The 18,348-nt window shown below is 41.2% G+C and overlaps 2 protein-coding genes across 3 annotated transcripts in view; one reads left to right on the top strand and one right to left on the bottom strand.

The window, feature by feature from the left end:
* The window catches only part of LOC128738623 (uncharacterized), an 89,071-nt gene that overhangs the window by 1,698 nt on the left and 69,025 nt on the right, over positions 1–18,348 (bottom strand). The window contains exons 2-3 of the mRNA XM_053833910.1: positions 8,202–10,065; positions 8,052–8,146 (exon numbers count right to left, since the gene is read on the bottom strand). Of these exons, the coding sequence (XP_053689885.1) occupies positions 8,052–8,146; positions 8,202–10,065 (1,959 nt within the window). The remainder of the gene's footprint in view (positions 1–8,051; positions 8,147–8,201; positions 10,066–18,348) is intronic.
* LOC128738634 (lysozyme c-1-like) lies at positions 10,767–12,363 on the top strand. 2 transcript variants are annotated; one of them, XM_053833922.1, is made up of 5 exons: positions 10,767–10,836; positions 11,487–11,734; positions 11,807–11,895; positions 11,953–12,016; positions 12,081–12,363. In XM_053833922.1, the coding sequence occupies exons 2-5, from the start codon at positions 11,581–11,583 to the stop codon at positions 12,221–12,223; spliced, it is 450 nt and encodes a 149-aa protein (XP_053689897.1). In that variant the 5' UTR covers positions 10,767–10,836; positions 11,487–11,580; the 3' UTR covers positions 12,224–12,363. The 2 variants fall into 2 exon arrangements, with proteins under 2 accessions (XP_053689897.1, XP_053689898.1); XM_053833923.1 differs by having other exon boundaries at positions 12,084–12,363.

An 18,348-nucleotide genomic window follows, 5' to 3' on the forward strand; every position in this document is an offset into this window, starting at 1 on the left:
TGCATAAGGCTTTTAGACCAATAAGTCTGACATCAACGCTTCTTAAGTTGATGGAGAAAATTCCAGATAATTATGTTTGCATCCAGTTTCTAAAGTTTCTTGCATGAAAATCAACCATACTATGCCAAATCTACGGAAACCGCACTGCCTGGGTAGTGACATTTATTGAGAAATCACTAAAATATCAGGAAACGGCACTTTGTTCTTTCCATGATATTGAAGGAGCTCTCGATTACACACCCCTCATCAAGCAGTGCTTTCGAACAGAGAAATCACAGCATTATTGGGAGATTCGGCGGTCACGATCTTGGTAATCAAAGGATGTCCACAAGGAGCTCCCTCCCCCGTTTGATTTGAACACTGGTGGCTAATGCACTCCTTCACAAGATATCACAGTTTGGTTATGAGATTATTGCTTAAGTCATCGACCTAAAACTTCTCGTCAGAGGAAAGTTTGACACAGTAGTGTCGAGTTGTTTGCTAGCAGCTCTCAACACCACCATCTTATGATACTTACAAGACGGGACTGATATAAACTCCATAAGAAGTATTGTTATCATTCACTAGGTGACGAAAAGATTCTTTTACTTGCCCTGTACTGATTCAGCTCAGGCTTCTTCTTGGTTTCAGGCAAATTTCTTGGAATAATTCTGAATAAAAAACTTAACTAGGCTGCTCGCCTATATTATGTTGGTAAAAAGCATCCCGCAGGAATTGAATAGAGGATGAACAGTTGTAAAGTTAAACAGAATATCTACCCAAATCCCACAGCACCTGAAAAACTACTCAACTAAATTCGTAGCGTAAAAGTATAGCGCATTTGCTCTACAATTACGGGGTTCTTGCTTTATCTAGCATAACTTCTTCGGAAGTTTCCTTCCTGGCTGGAGCTCAAATCCTAAAAGATCATAGAATTTATTAACCATGTACTACCGAATTGGGACACAAGATCACAACTAACTCTACCAATGGGTATGAGCAGTTCGTAAACGATGTAGGGCAATCGAAACCTACTTCAAAAGATGATCATTAAGCCTGCCACATTGGCTTTTTAATCCAATGCCCTAGTGGTATACAAAGAAAAGCTCCGCTGCTTAATCTGCACAGGGCCTCGTACGTTGTAACGCCGGCTCTGGTACTTAACTACCCAAGCAACAATGTGAGTTTTATTGTACTCTTATGGTGGTCTTCAAGACTAACTTTGGTCTTAAATGCCATTACAAAAGTGAAATAAAACCCAAATTGTTACTTGGGTACACTTATTGCCAGAGTATTATACTCTTATACTTAATATTATATCCTCCACGAAGCTCTCGAGGGTTACCCAAGTAACAAATCGGGTTTTATTACACTCTTATGATGGCATTGAAGACCAAAATTGGTCTTGAAGACCACCATAAGAGTACAATAAAACTCACGTTGTTGCTTGGGTAACGCTCTTGGCAGGGTGCCAGTAGGGGGGAGGGGCAAAGACCGAAAAAGAAGATAATCCCAAATTGAATTCATAATCGCTAAAAAAGTTTTTTTAAAAGTTATAAAAGGCCAAAAACTGATGCAAATATGCAACTAATGCAAATATATCCGTGAGCAGAAAAGTTCTTAAAGTTTTACTGACAGATCATTCTGATCGATTTGGTTTATAGCGACCATAATAAAATATCCCATAGAATATTTCATAAATTTTAAGCAATTCCGTTGGTTTACAGCATATGCGCATTTCATTTCATCGTCCATATTGATATAATAGGTTGATAAAATGAACGCGCCACTGAAATTTTGCAATTTTCGAAAACTGGTTGTTTTAATAAAATAAAAATATTTAGTTAGTCAAACTCAATTTCTAGCAAAATCTTTATAGTTACTTCCTGTGACCAGGGATGCCACATATAATTCTGTGTTTTTTCATGAAAACATCTGGTCATCTGTACAGCGAGGAAAAATATCTGTTCAAAAATCTGTCCAATGCGACATTTTGCTGCCTATTTCCAGGTCCAGATGGTATTCCACCCAATTTTCTACAGAAAATAGACATTGTAATGTCCGAGCTCATCAACCTTTGTCGAGCCAATTTCACTTTGAGACGCATCCCAGAGAATTGGCGGACAGTAGAGGTGGTGTTCATGAGAAAAGCATGCATAAGGCTTTTAGACCAATAAGTCTGACATCAACGCTTCTTAAGTTGATGGAGAAAATTCCAGATAATTATGTTTGCATCCAGTTTCTAAAGTTTCTTGCATGAAAATCAACCATACTATGCCAAATCTACGGAAACCGCACTGCCTGGGTAGTGACATTTATTGAGAAATCACTAAAATATCAGGAAACGGCACTTTGTTCTTTCCATGATATTGAAGGAGCTCTCGGTTACACATCCCTCGTTTCAATTATTACGGCTCTCTTTCGAAACGAAAACGACCACACTATTATGAGCTATGTCCAAGCAGTGCTATGAGCTATGTCCAAGCAGCTATGTCCAAGCAGTTTGAACAGAGAAATCACAGCATCATTGGGAGATTCGTCGGTCACGTTGTTGGCAATTAAAGGATGTCCACAAACAGCTCTTCCCCCTTTGAATTGAACACTGGTGGCTAACGCACTCCTTCACAAGATATCGCAGCTTGGTTATGAGATTATTGCTTAAGTCATCGACCTAAAACTTATCGTCAGAGGAAAGTTTGACACAGTAGTGTCGAGTTGTTAGCAAGGAGCTCTCCACACCACCATCTTATGTCACTTACAAGACGGGCCTGATTTAAACTCCACAAGAAGTATTGTTATCATTCACGAGGTGACGAAAAGATACTTTTACTTCCCCTATACTGATTGGGCTCGGGCTGCTTCTTGGTTTCAGGCAAACTTCTTGGAATAATTCTGAATAAAAAAACTTAACTAGGCTGCTCGCCTAGATAATGTTGTTAAAAAGCATCCCGCAGGAATCGAATAGATGGTAAACAGTTGTAAACTTAACTGTTAAACAGAATATTTACCCAAATCTTACAGCACCTAAAAAACTACTCAACTAAATTAGTAGCGTCGAAAATCATGAGACTCCCAACTGGATACTGTCCTGCTCTTCACTTTTTAAAGAATATCGGATGCTCGGTATCACCTGCCACTTTTGCGTCTCTGAAAATAAAAGACTAACGCATTTGCTCTAGAATTACGGGGCTCTTGATTTATCTAGTATAACTTCTTCGGAAGTTTCCTTCCTTGCTGGAACTCAAATCCTAAAAGATCATTAAATTTATTAACCATGTAGTACCGAATTGGGACTCAAGATCACAACTAACTCCACCAATGGGTATGAGTAGTTCGTAAACGATGTAAGGCAATCGAAGCCTGCCTCAAAAGATGATCATTAAGCCTGCCACAGTGGCTTTTTAATCCAATGCCCTTGTGGTATACAAAGAAAAGCCCCGCTGCTTAAGCAGCACAGGGCCACGCACGTTGTAACGCCGGCTCTGGTACTTAACTATACACTTATTGCCAGAGTATTATACTCATTATATTATACTTAATATTATATCCTCTACGAAGCTCTCGAGGGTTAACACCCTTGGCAGGGTGCCAGTTGCGGGTGCTCAGCAAAGACCGAAAAAGAAGATGATCCCAAATTGAATTCATAATCGCTAAAAAAGTTTTTTGAAAGTTTTAAAAGGCCAAAAACTGATAATGCAAATGTATCCGTGAGCAGAAAAGTCAAAGTTTTACTGACAGACCATTCTGATCGATTTGGTTTATAGCGATCATAATAAAATATCCCATAGAATATTTCATAAATTTTAAGCAATTCCGTTGGTTTACAGCATGTGCGCATTTAATGTTATCGTCCATATTGATATGATAGGTTGATAAAATCAACGCGCCATTGAAATTTTGCAATTTTCGAAAACTGGTTGTGTTAATAAAATAAAAATATTTAGTTAGTCAAACTCAATTTCTAGCAAAATCGTTGTAGTTGCTTCCTGTGACAGGAAAACCGATTGATAATAACTTTCTTTCTGCAAACACTTTGCTTTGATGAATTTTTGTTTACGAGCTGAAACAAAATACTAGAAATTTAGAAGACGTCGACAAAGACGATGAGAATACGGTTTCAGCACTGATGACCGCACTTGGCAGAACCATAGGTAGTAAAAGCGACGGTTCCTGGACGGGTTTACTACAGATCGAAGTGTTGAGCAACGATAATCTTTCAGACGCAGCCTTCAATGAATCCTAAGTGTCCAAAAGAATATTTAATGGTAAGGGTGTATGTCTAGTTATCTGGACAGTGGGACCGAACGAGACGAACGACCATTACTCAGGTCCAAGGGTTGTTGGTATAAGGCTTGATGTACACAGGATTGTTTCGGTTGAAGAATAGCAATTTGAATGACTTCTCTTCAGTTGCGTAGTGGTCACATGGTCGATACTATTGTTGGTGGCACAGATTTGGGCGAATTCAAAGCTAGCGAGTGAGTGTTATAATCTGACGCTAACGTATTCAGCATCGCCAAGTGACCAAACATATTGCGAAGGACGCTGCTGGCAGCTGAACTGGAGCGGTCATGCGAGTGGAAGTCCACAATGAGTAAGTAGTAGCCGCAGTCAATGGGGCTAGCGTAGTCCACATGGACTTAGATCACGTGGATTTAGAAAGACTTAGATTTTGTAAGCCAGAAGAGCACTGTCTTAATGATCGTCTTTTGTGCCAAGCCCCGATTGCTGTACACAATTTACGAACTGTTCATACCAATTGATGGAGTTGAGCTAGATAGTTCTAATCCTGTGACCCAAATCGGTACTATATGGTTAATATAACCAATGATCTTTATGGGACTTACGCTCTTGCTATGAAGTAAGAAGGAAATTTCGGAAGAATTTCTACCTCGATAATGCAAGAACCCCGCAATTCAGATCAGATGCACTGAACTTTTGGTTTAAAGTTATGGAAGCGGCAGGTGTCTTGGTAGTTGCGGGGCACTCCCAGAAGGGAGTTCCTTTTGTACCGTCATCGACTTTGCAGCAGCGATTGTTGATCTGGCTAGCCGACTTTTGGTTTACCTTCATCAGCAGTTCAACACTCTTTCCAAACTCATTGCGACGGCGCATCCGCCATGCTCTTGTTGATAAGTCACCGTTTTGATTCTGAAAGAATTGCGGAGTTTTTTCGTCCGTAGAGACGATGCAGTTCTGAAGGTAACATCTGAAGGTATGCACCATAGGCCGGTCCTTCGTGTCGCAGGCACGTAGTTCTGCCCCTTCCCATGGAACGAGAGTAGATGATAGTAGATAGATAGTTTTCTCTAGCCATTCTGGTCAGAATGGTCAAGTAACCATTCTAGAACATGCAGCTCCTGAACTTGGGCCCAATGTTTGAAGTTTCCTGGTCAGTTATGTGATTCCGAAGAATGGCGCGGACAATCTGCAGCTGATCCGTAGTAAGCAAGGCAACTATAGGTGCATGTGACACCCAAGGTTGGTTTTGGCGCTAGATGACCCGCGTAGAGTTGGTTGCGAGCTATCTTTTTAGTGGGACTTTTATTGTTGCAGTTTGGTGAGGCTGTATCGCTACCACTTGATTTCCAGATTTCGACCAGATTTCACTGACCTGGCTGGTCGGTTGACAGAACGGTGAGTTTCTGCGTCTCATCGTGAAAGTAGTCCCTGCTGCTCACCGGAGGACATCGGTTGCTGTTCAACCACAGGTTGCGTGGTCGGATCGGGAAGGTTATCCGTGCAACTCTTCTCATTCCCTGGTGGTGAATTTAGGTTCACGCCCATCACTCCGCTAGAAGCGTCCCTACCGATCGGACTACACGCTTCCAATCAACCTTCGAACGTCACTTTGCACCTTATTTTTCGGCGGCGGTTGTTGGTATTTCCATCAATATTTATTTGTAAGATTATAATCGTAATCGTAATTTTTTTTTTCGTAATGATGGTGGTAATCTACTTTGAAAGAAAATTCTACTGTGCTTTACCAACTTGGAACAGAGAGAGCAGTTTACTCTAGGGTGCTTTCATCCCTAGACAAAAGCCAATCCTTCAGCTTAAACGTCTTTAAGACTTGATCCTGCTTTATCGACAGACTTCACAACCGGTTATTACCCTAGCACCCAGCCGAGAGTCGAACATACGTCAACTGACTTGTTAAAGTAGCATCGTACGTCGAATCTAACTGGCTGTCGTCTCCAGGCACCCCAAGGCACGGGTGGCATTACACCGAAGACTGGGGTCCTCTTCATGCATTGAGAGCACAAAACTTTACTGTCGTGCGATGACCAATGCACGCATCTACGTACGGGAGAAAGCTTTCACCGCTGGATTCCAGAATGTCCACGATGGAGCTCACCGGTGCATCGCTGAAGCATCGGTCACAGGGGCAGTTCACGAACATCTCTCGAGCAATACTTTTAGTCAATCAAATTGGATGTACCGAAAGACGTTCTTGAGCACCAAATCCTTCTGTGTGCCTTACTGCATACAGTTTAAAATTGATATGCAATACGTTGAAATAATCGGACGCTGCAGACGTAATCCCCGTCAAGTTTCATTTGATGGTTGATGAGGCGCGAAAGAATATCTGCATGACCAAACTTGTCCGTTGCCGTTAAGTCGTATATCACAAGGATCAGGGTCCAGCGTTAGGGTCGGAGCATGATTGGAGAATGAATTTTCAGCCGGAAAGCATGCGATGAAATTTGGTTACAGGGAAGATTGTAACTAAGCCTGCACTATCTGGTTGACTGTAGCTTTGCTCAACGGGTGCAACGGGGTGTGCTAGTCCACTTTGATTCGTCCATCGGGAAAACAATCTGAGACAAATAGTTGCTTCCAGACCAACTGACTGACTGAAGCCGTCCGACGCATCAACCGAACCGGTTTCCTCCAGAATCGGATTGTAATGAGTGAGGAGCGAGTCAGCCGAGTGGATGTCTTTGACATTATCGAATGCTCCCTGGGATAGCTTTTAGCGATTCACTTAGTGGATGGCGAACAAATTTTCCGTAAAAGTTTATGGTACCGCAGAACAATCTTACTTCCGTCACGTTGGCGTGCGCTGGCATGCTTATGATGGCTTCGACCCTGCTCGAATCACGCCGAACCCCGTACGGGTCGAGCATATGTCCGAGGTACGTAATTTGCATTTTTGTGTCTAAAACGGTGATTGAACCAGCACAATACCATCGAAGAAAATGTTGAAAAAGTGTACCTGAGACCAGCATATTGTCTATCAGTTGCTGGAATACTCCTGAGTGACTTTTGCGCTAGATGCGATATGTTTCACCTTGTATATTTTGCGATGAGTTTTGATGGAAAGAAGCATGTTTAATGGTTCCTCGATATCAGTCTGCCAATACGATTCCGACATGTGGTTATAGTACGACGGTTAACCCTATAGAAAAATCATAGTCGATCTCCAAACGCTCGAGCCTATCAATTTCCTCTTTGACGGCTTGGTACATGTCATAGGTGACGGGTCGCTTCGTACAAAAAACTGGATTCTAGCAGGGCTTGAGATCCAGCTTGACAGTTGCCTTGGTTTAGTAGATCTGCTACAGGCGAACAACGATGACGCTGAAATCTTTGACCTGATAGCAGAAGATGTGCGTCAGTACTCCAGTCCAGTTGAAATGTTTCCACTAGGTTCAGCTCGATCACGTGAAGATTGTGTTCCACGACGAAGATCGTGTAAATTTTTCCATGATGTGAACGGACTGCTGGCTTACAGAAAGGCTTTCATGACGCCAAAACTGGATTTTCCAGACAGGAAGCATCTCCCGAAAATAAATTCTCATAGCGCGAGAGCTACGAAGAAAATGTAGCCGAAGAGGTGTGTCGATACTAGTATTTAAAGATAGATTTATAGTACATAATCATCATTTTGATTTGAAGTAGTATAGGAGAGATGTCTAGCCTATTGTCCAAAAATAAGTAGTCAGCACTTGTCCGATATGGAATCGTTGTCACCAGAAACCATTCCAATCCAAATCATTGAAATATATATAATCTTGAACTGTTAAATGAATAATTTCAATCCTTTTACTTCCAACAAAAGTATTTACCTTAATTCACTCTGAAGGTCATATGCTCCAACCAGTTTGGTAACAAACTCGTAATCCGTAGCGTTGGCCAATTCCGACACCTGAAGACAGATTGCCTAAAAGAAGATAACAATTAAGCAACTTTTTTCTAAACCTCCCTTATCTACTTACCTCGGAACTATACAGTATATTCTCCGGATCGTCGTCGTGAAACACGTACACGTACCGACAGGAGTACTCGTCCGTTTGCAGTCGCCATCGAAGAAACACATCGCTTTCGTCGGTAAAATTGATCCCCCGAAGCTGCACGTCACCGCTGATGTCCCGAATGAACGATTGATTGTTCTTCAGCTTCAGAATAACTTCAATGGTTTGGAACGTACTCTGGTCGATTTTGTCTTTCCCGTTGACGTTGCATTTCATTGATTCGACGGTGATCTGCAGCAGCGATGCTCCCTCCAAGTGGGGTGGGGTAGCACAAACCGCCCCCAGTACATCCTGCGACGCTATCCTGGAGGTCGCTAACCATTCGACAAATGGTCTCATTGTACAATCGCAGGTTAGTGGATTGTTTTCCAGTGAGAGACTATGGAGAGAGGATGCGTTGAACAGTGCGTTTTGTGCGATGATCGATATGTCATTGCCATCCAAGCGAAGTTCCTTTAGTGAAGGTAGCGGTGAGACGATATCGGATGTCAGCGCACGCAAGAAGTTGTGAGTCAAATCTAGAACGATTAATCTTGGAAGATGTTTGAGAGACGATCCGGATATAGCAACTATGCCGTTGTGCCCCAGATCCAAAACCTGCAAAGAGGCAAGACCGGAGAAGGCATGATCTTGCAAGACGTCAATTTGATTGTGTCGAAGAGAAAGCATCTGCAGGTAGGCTAGTCCTTCAAGGGCACCATTTTGAATGCTGGTGATAGAATTCTTGTCTAGGTTAAGGATTTCCAAGCCTTTGATTACGGGTAAAGTCGTATTTTTTAAAGGTCCCCGAATGGTGTTAGACCGTAGATCAAGTTCTCGAAGGTTAAGACAGGCTTCAAGCGCTTTCATACTTTCCGGAGCTTCTCCGAGCCTGTTTCCGTTTAGCTTAAGGTGAATCAAATTTCTCAACGGCATGAAACTTTTTGGGGCAATGTATGAAATTTGATTCTCCCCTAGTTCCAGGTATGAAAGTTTCGACAGCGATATGAAATCTGTGTTTTGAATGGACTTGAGTTTGTTATTTGATAAATCTAACCGATCTAGATGAGGAATTGCTGCCAGTGACTGCATTGGTACCCCTACCAAGGCATTATTCGGCAGTCCTAGTGCTTGCAGTGAGTTTTTAATACCTGCAAATGCCATTCTATGGACTCGCTTTATTTCACCAGAAGAGATGACTAGGCCCTGCAGTGAGACATTTTCGAAAATATTGGCGTCACTTAAGACGGTTACATTCTTTAACGTGCAGTCTAGCAATGACACCGAATACATGGAAGCTCTTAGCCCTTCCGCTATTAGTTCCAGCCCATGGAGGTCTCCTCGACATCGCAACGTATGAGGCAAATCACAGCCACACTCCAGGTTCGCATTCTGACTAATGTTGGGACATTGCCAACTGCCCATATCCAGCGGTTGCTGCTGTGGGGTCACAACGATTGACTTTTTTTCGAACCGTTTCTTCCCCGTTTCTCCTTTGTTAACGTACTTAAGTGCACTCCAGGTCAATCCGAAAGCCTCCTTGGCGCTTGCCTGGTTCTGCTGTTGTTTTCTTTGGTTAGTGTTTATTATACTATCGTTACTATTACTATTACTGCTGCTGCTGCTGCTACTACTACTATTACTGATGACTGGTGAGGCCGTTAAATTCATTCGATCCGAATCAGATCCCATTAGGGATGCGGATGGGGAAAAGTTTTGGGCCTGCAGCTGGGGAGTATTAATGCTAACCGGTAGATGACCTCCACCGGCAATTCCTGCTGTCATGAATTCGGCCCCGTACGATGCCGCCAGGAGCTGTGAAATCAACAGGCCAATAACGATGTGAAATCTGTAAAGAAAACGGAAATGTGTTTGAGTAAGTTCGCTTAAAACCTGTTGTAATAAATTTTAATTGCTGCATGCTTTTGAGACAGTTAAATGAATGGCATTTATGCTATTCTTTAATCAGTAAGATTTTAGATTAAAAATTTATCCAAAACGACAAATATAGAGAGATAGAGAGGGTCAAGAAATAACTTATCGGTTTCCCAAGGTTACCGAAACCAAAAGGCTATTTCTTATTTTAAAGTCCGAGCGAGCGACAGTGAGTTAGGGCAGCATGCACCCCGACGTCTTATTTCTTTTTTCGCTCCCTGTCAGTGCTTCGAATATAAATAAACAAGTAGTAAATAGCCGACAACATATATTTCTTGCAATCCGGATAGTATAACATTCGACGTCCATTGTCAGTTTTATTAGAATCATTCAGCACATAAACTCAGACAAATTTTGAATCCCGAGCAAAATCAAGCATTCAGCTAGTACCCCTATAAATTCCTTTCTATTGAGCATATTGCGAAATAACCGTCACCAGCTAGCTAGACACCATCCGCTTTGGGGGAGGGGGTCAATCTGCTATCGAGAGACTTTAATTGAATCTTGCTCTTGGGAAGTACCTAACAATGGTAGACTCCGGCGTGATTCCTCTGGAATATAAACAGTTCTCATAGAGCAGCGCTGCAATGTTTTAGTGCATATTTGTTTGTTGCCGGAACCGGTTCATATCAAATTTTTACGCTTCAATCTAACGTTGCATGAGACGCTAGAACATCGTGTGCAGGTATTGCGTTCTTTTTCTAAAAAGTGTTTGCTAGCACAAACCGATAGGATTTAGCATGGTAAATAAGAGCTGATAAGGAAATTAAATGAAAGTGGATCGATTTTCATTCAAATACAAAGCTGTGATTCTTCGAACCGGCCTGAGATAAAACTCAGCGTCACAATTAGTGTTTACCAAACAATCTAAACTGCTGGGGCTCGTGTACTATAAACCGAATGATGATTTGTCAGCGTTTCCCAAATAGCCAAATAGTTTACAAAAAAAAGTTTTATTCTAAGTAATTGACACATTGTCCAAAGTAACGTCTAGTCACGTGCAAGTCAATAAATTTATAATCTATAATGTTATGGCTTCTCAGGAATATAACTAGAGAGATTAAAGAGAAGCATTTCATAACCATTCCTGATTAACTGGAAATGGAATTCCCTAGAAACGTCAGATTGCTAGAAGCGAAATCTCTAGCCTATTAATAGTATGGCGCGAATATTCACTTATATTTTTTAAAAGGCAAATATTCACGAAACGAACAGCCACCGGAGGGGTCAAACTATCAAACAATCAACGATTTATTTGTTTTTTTTTTGCCACTGTATCACTTACGAATTGACTCGGTCTGTGTTGATGATCAGTTGCTTGATTATTTTTCTCAGAACATCGCACAGTACAACTGATAGTGGACTCCGACAAGCAGCCAGCAGCGCGAAAAACCCACGGACACGGTTTCGCGGTTTCGAACTGTAGGAGATGATCAGCAGACGAGCGGGCATTTCAAGGGGATGTTTCCTGTTGAGCATTCTTTTGATCACCGGCAATTTGGCAAATGCCAAAGTGTTCCAGAAGTGTCCATTGGCTAGGCTGCTTGATAGTCAGCAAATTTCAAGGACGTTGATTTCGAACTGTAAGTATGCGGAGCGATGAGCATATTTACATTGATTCGCAATCTTTGAATTGATTTTATTATCCTTTACAGGGATTTGCCTGGTGAACGCGGAAAGCGGTGGTGACACATCCAAGAAAGTTTCGCATGATAATCTTTCTGCCAGTTACGGTATATTTCAGGTACCCTGCAGCTTATCTAGTAAGATTCCGTGTTTACATACATTTTGATTTCAACAGATCAACAGCAAAGAATGGTGCCGAGTGGGACGGAAAGGAGGAAAGTGTAACAAAAACTGCGAAGGTAATTCTGTTCTGTTATCAACAAATTATCAACAGTTTAATTTAAACTTAAAATTCACTGTTAGTAGCGTTTTTGACGGACGATATTTCCGACGATATCGATTGCGCCAAGTTGATCTACAAGGATGTCGGTTTCTCGTACTGGAAGGGATGGGTCAGTAAGTGCAAGCAGAAACCACTGCCGGACATCTCTCACTGTTGGAACTAGGTTACTTCGGAAGTAATGCGGATATTATACAATGAAATATACTTTATTGAACTATGTTCAAATTTGCACTATATGGTACAAATAAGTCTGTGGTGCTGAAAAACCATGACATGTCTATTGCTTTTTTGATAAAATGTTTGTTGAATAAAACTAATACAGTAATGCTTGTTGAGTTTATATCGAAAAGATATTTAATACAGAAATCAATCCGAGTTCGAGAATTGTGTTTATAAGAGCAACATTGGTATTTTACAAACAGGTTTCCAAGCCTTATTTAAACTTAAAACATTTGTGTGCATCAAAGCAGTGATAATTTAAAATGTAGGTGGTACTACTCTATAAAATAATGCAATAAAATCACGTAGAGAGTTGATGCGCTTTATGTAGGGTGATCCACCTATTTTGGACAGTGCGTTACGCGTACCTTATTTTAGATACTTCCATTTGCTTTTGCCGTAAATGTTCGCGTGATACATCACCCTTTGTTTTCAACATTGAAGTGCGTTTCCTACAACAAAAGTTGGGGCATGAAAACTTTTGCAACATATACTACAGACCAATTTTTAGTGTTGTAGAATATCACAGTACGGATCCCTTTCACGTTGTGGCGTTGCATGATAACTAGAAAAGAGTCTTGCAACTGCAACGGTAAGTATACCGATTTAAAACAAATCATTTATAAGAAAAACTCATCTAGTCCCATAGTCAAAGCATTAAGCTAGAAATAATTATTCCTAGTATTAATTATAATTGAGACGGCAAGGCCGTCACTGCGTGCGATCTGTGAATATGCAATTATCTTGTGCCAGTAACGTCATTTTATGACCGTACCAATGCACATATTTGCTCGTTAATGTAATCTACAGTCTTCGTAATCTCGCCGGTTACATTTTGGGTGTCATAAAATGTAAAGATATTCGTGCTTCTTGCCACGTTACCAGAGTAGACTGATTCTATATAAAAACACGGTTTCTTTTAAAAATAAATCAAACTCAAATAAAAACATTATTATTTTACAGCAAAAAATATTTCTTGCAGTATGCTACCCATTTTAGTTACCCTTTTAGTGTTTGCATAGGTTACACTTGTTAGGCTACTGCTGCGTTTGCGTAATGCCCTTAATTGTTTCCACTTTTCCTACCATTCATTCTTTGAATTTACGCAGCAATTTAATTCTTCGGGAAAACATCATACTTACTCTCCGAGTTCATATGGAACGTAAGAACAGGCGCGGCTGAAGTTTACATTCTTACATTAGTTTCTGAAGACGCCCACGTTGAAAATGCGCTTCGTAATGCACTTGGCTTGGGAATGTACAATAGTGACAATATGACAATATGAATATTAAGGTTTATGCGATTATGATATTTAGACCAAATTACTCACACCACACCTCGCCTTTAGCGAAGAATGGTTTACACAGTTGTATAAAAAGCAAAGCAAAGTCTAGGTGCTACATTCCATTATCGAAACTTGACTTTCTGTTTTTATACGACAGACTTCGCAGCCAGTTGTTAGAGTGCAGGACAATTGCAGAGCCAGTTGCTACGATCCTATTGACTCTAACAGCCTCTCCCAGTCGAGATTCGAACATACGACGACTAGCTTATTAGGCCAGTGTGACGACTAGCTTATTAGGCCAGCGTGTATTCATGTATAATCTTCATAAAATTCTGCGACGTTGTATTTATTTGTGCAGTTTGCATTAGTGCAATTATTTTACCGCTTCGATCGAATTTTGTTATTGTTATTGGACGTTATGAATACAGTAATGTTCCTATTTTGTCAGTCCCATGTTGAATTTTGGGCTGACAAATTGGGGAAACTGACAAAATCGGGAAAAAAAATTTTCGAATTTTTTTTTCAAAATTCAAGACTTAAGACCTTGCAATTTTAAAGACTTCTACTAAAAATTTAATTTTAACCCTCAATTGGTCAACTTGGTCTTAGGTTTATGAAATCTTTGGAAGAGTTTCTTAAAATTAAAGGTTCTATCGTCCAGCGGAATTAAAATTTTGAAAGTGAAATAAATAATTTATTTTCCTTCAATTTCAATATAGCACTTTGGCGTGTTCTGCAAAGTTTTACAGCATATTATTACAAGAAATTTTGCTGAAGACAGTAACCTTCTATCTCTTCAGCAAAGATAGAAAAATCCAATTTCACATAAATGAAAAATCGTTAAAATCAGTTTTTCTATTGTAGCTGTTTTTGTAGTTGTTGTATAACTTTTTTTGTTTTACAAAGTTGTACAAAAAGTAAAAATACACCACATTGCTGAATATAGTATACCTCTATCTTTGCTTGTTAAGGAACTATAGAACTTTTACTATAAAAATATCCTAATTTTGACCCCGAATTACTCGCAAGAAGGCATCATTTTATTCAAAAACTCTCCCCAGAGAATCAGAATAGTTTCAAGCTGGCTGAAAAGCTTTATAAATCATGTTTATGAGCACAAAAATTGAACAAAATTTATTGGCACACAATGGCAATGGCTGGCAAAATCGGAACATTACTGCATTAAAACAATGAGTACAATCTCAGTGTTAAAATTTACGAATAAGTATTACACATTAATTACGCACTGTTGTTGTCTATAGGTGAAACGTCCCTTGAAAGCATCGATGGATGTCCCAAAATCAAACAACTCGTAGGTAGTGTTGAATTAAGCTGCCATGTACCTTACCGGATTAAATTAGTTAAAATTAGTTAGTCTTAGTTAACTGTCCGTGCATCGAATTGAAGAAAATTCCTCGTTTGAAAAGTTCGTTCCGGAGCGTGGATATTCAGCACTTCCAGAAGATTTCGACCGGCAGTTTGTCTGATCAGAAGCCTTGCAACAAACAAAACTCTAGCTGTTGTACGCGGTTTTATAACACTAGCCCGAATACCAAAAGCCCGAATACCACATGCCCGAAAACCACTAGCCCGAATGTAACAGTAGCCGAATGTCACAAGCCCGAATGTAACAGTAGCCCGCATGAAACACTAGCCCGAATGTCACACTAGCCCGAATGTAACAGTAGCACGAATGTCACAATCCCGAATGTAACAGTAGCCCAAATGAAACACTAGCCCGAATGTAACACTAGCTCGACTGTAACATTAGCCCGAATGTAACACTAGAAAACGGGGGGCCCCGCACAAATCACATCTGTCTAGGGCTATTCTTTTTCCTAGATCTAGTAGACCTCTAGTTATTTTTCCCTAGTCCTCGCATCAAGTTACCTTTATAAAATAAAGCCGCCCAGTTAGCTTCGAGGTACGATGCTGGTCTAACAAGCCAGTCGTCGTATGTTCGAATCTCGCCTAGTCGGTGCTTGCTAGATAGAGTCAGGATCATTGCACTAGCCCCGTAATTTTCTTGTATTCTAATAGCAGGCTGCGAAGTCTGTCGATAAAGAAGGATAATGTCTAAAGACGGTATAAATCCAAGGCTTTGCTACGAATTATTTCTGCTTTGTCGTTATTACACTGTAAGATTTCAATCACTTGACTAGAGTTAGCTGATTTTCGAGCTCAGCAATTTTTAAATCTTTGATTATAGTTAAGCGAGATATGAGTTAGGCTTATCATAAGATATGGGACCTTTTTACCAGATTAGTAGCAAGCGTTTCCTAGATGATTCAGGGCGAGCCGGCCGTAGGCAACGGCGAGTGTTCGCCGGTGACCCGCCGTCGGAAGCGCCGGCCACTGTGGGGGGGCAGCCCCCCTCAGAAATCACATCTTTTTAGGTCTATTCGTTTTCCTAGGTCTACTGACCACTAGTTAGTTTTCCCTAGTCCTCGCATCGATTTAACTTTTGTAAAATATAAAGCGGCGAAGCCGCTTTTTGCGACTTTCAAACTGAATAAGCGGCGGTCTTTTGTATCAGTATTTATAGGCTAGGTTAGAGCGAGGCTACTTTTCAGTTAAATTACTATTGTTGTGTGTCTTATTCTTGAGTATTCTTGGGATTTAATAAAACCAAAAGCAACGATGCGAATCGAACGAAAAGTCAACGATGCCTACTCACACGCGAGAGAGTATGAGAAGCATAGTATGCAACGGTTACATCGCTCACGCAGTCGTAAAAGAAACAGCCGCCGTTGCTGTGTGCAGACATTCGGCTTCCTACACACTGGCGAACGCACAGTCTCACACCGTCTTTCTGCGTAACTTATTCGCGAGTCGAAAAACTCACGAGCAATCAGTTGCCTGTGAAGCTAATGAAGAACTGTGATACAAATTTTGCATTACTTTTTCTTTTATTCGTCATCTTCGCCCTCAATTCTATTCATGGGCGGGAGTGCGAACCCTCGCGAGTAATTTGTATCAGCAGCTCGGGCTTCAACGACGAACGAGAGCGACGACCATAGCTGTTAGCTAAACACACACTCGCAAAAATTCGTTGCAGTGCATGAATAAATAAGAGCGAGGATCCGAAAGAATGAGTACGCGTCTGTGAGGAAATTAGACCACACGAGTGTGGGCTTCGCAACACCGATCCGAAAGTAAATCTTGGGTGCTACACTCCGTACACCTTCTGTTTTTATACAACAGACTTCGCAGCCAGCCGATTCTGCAACCTTGCAGTTATGGAGCTCCAAATGTTACATTCGGGCTTGTGTTACATTCGTACTGGTATTACCTTTGGGCTCGTGCTGCATTCGGGCTTGTGTTACTTTCGGGCTACTGTTACATTCGGGCTAGTGTTGCATTCGGGCATGTGTTACATTCGGGCTCGTGCTGCATTCGGGCTTGTGTTACATTCGGGCTACTGTTACATTCGGGCTACTGTTACATTCGGGCTAGTGTTGCATTCGGGCATGTGTTACATTCGGGCATGTGTTACATTCGGGCTTGTGTTATTCGGGCTAGTTGCTTTCGGGCTAGTGGTTTTCGGGCTAGTGGTATTCGGGCTAATGTTATAGAATCCTCCAGGAAAGCATCCGAAAGGCATAGTTCATGAACATTTTTGCACCACTTCGATCCGTGCAATACAGTATGCTTGACACGGACACCATACTATAGAACAGGATTCAACTATTGAGCGTACTAGAGCACAGTATTGCATGCAACAAAACCAAAGCTAATCATGTCACACTGTGTCGGTAGAGGCAGTGTCTGATAGTTACCAAGGTAATGTTGTTGATTTACCAGTTGTAAAGATTGTACGCCAGATTTTGGTTAGAAGCAAGTTTTTTTTTTGGTATGCCAGAAGAGCACTGAGTTAAAAAAATACCACTGCGATAGTCATGATGACTGTACCTGCCGGAAGACGCAAGAGCTCCACAGGAGCAGAGTAAGTGCACGGAACATTCTAGTTCTAAGTTCAAAGCAAGCTTGCCTTTTTCTTAAGTTTTTGCTGTTAGTCCCTCTTGTTCAAGTTGCTGATAAAGTATTGTCTTTACCCAGCTGACCTGCGATAAACACGATGCCCCCTCCGACACCTGCGACTACTGAACGATGTTTAAGCATACCGCCATCCGGGGCGGACGATAATTTCCAGAACCTTTGAGCAAGCACAAAGTGATGTGATGCTACAGTAACTGTTGACATTTCTTTTGTCTCTCTTTTTATGGACGTATTAGATAGATTTTTTCCACGATGTAGCAAATATATTCTGATGAAGAGAAAATTTAGACAGCTATTATTGCTAGCTAGGTCAGAAGACTTTGGGCGCTTCAAAAATCTGAAATGAACATCACACTGGTTTTTGAGGAGGTTGGCGAGTTGACGCAAAATCAGAAGATGTTCCGCAATCTGAATAAAGTAGCTAACGTTATTTGATGTCGAAACAATTCCAGTCGACTCGAGCGATAGTCTACAAAAGTCCAAGTCACCCAGGCACCCAGGATATCTTCAAATACAACTGATGCTGCTAGATTAACTGTGACTTCAAGAGCAGCGCGAGCAGTCTTGAATGGGACTTGTCCCAGTAGCTTACTGAATCGAAGAAATCTAACTGGTACGTTGGTTGGTCATAACCAATTTGAGAAGACGAGAGTTTTTAGTAACTACCGGGTTGATCTACACAGGAACTAGCAGGGAAAAACCGTCCAGGAGAGCAGTGCAAGCGACTATAATATTCAATCGCAAGCTGTCAACGATTGGTACAGAATTGAATTTACAGAAAATTC

Source organism: Sabethes cyaneus, chromosome 2 (assembly GCF_943734655.1).
Source record: "Sabethes cyaneus chromosome 2, idSabCyanKW18_F2, whole genome shotgun sequence".
NCBI lineage: Eukaryota > Metazoa > Arthropoda > Insecta > Diptera > Culicidae > Sabethes > Sabethes cyaneus.

Excerpts from the sequence above, each read along its gene's own strand:
- LOC128738634 (XM_053833922.1), top strand. The coding sequence starts at position 11,581 with ATGATCAGCAGACGAGCGGGCATTTCAAGGGGATGTTTCCTGTTGAGC. Across the intron at positions 11,896-11,952 it reads CCAGTTACGGTATATTTCAG|ATCAACAGCAAAGAATGGTG; the intron begins GTACCCTGCAGC and ends TGATTTCAACAG. Across the intron at positions 12,017-12,080 it reads GTGTAACAAAAACTGCGAAG|TAGCGTTTTTGACGGACGAT; the intron begins GTAATTCTGTTC and ends ATTCACTGTTAG.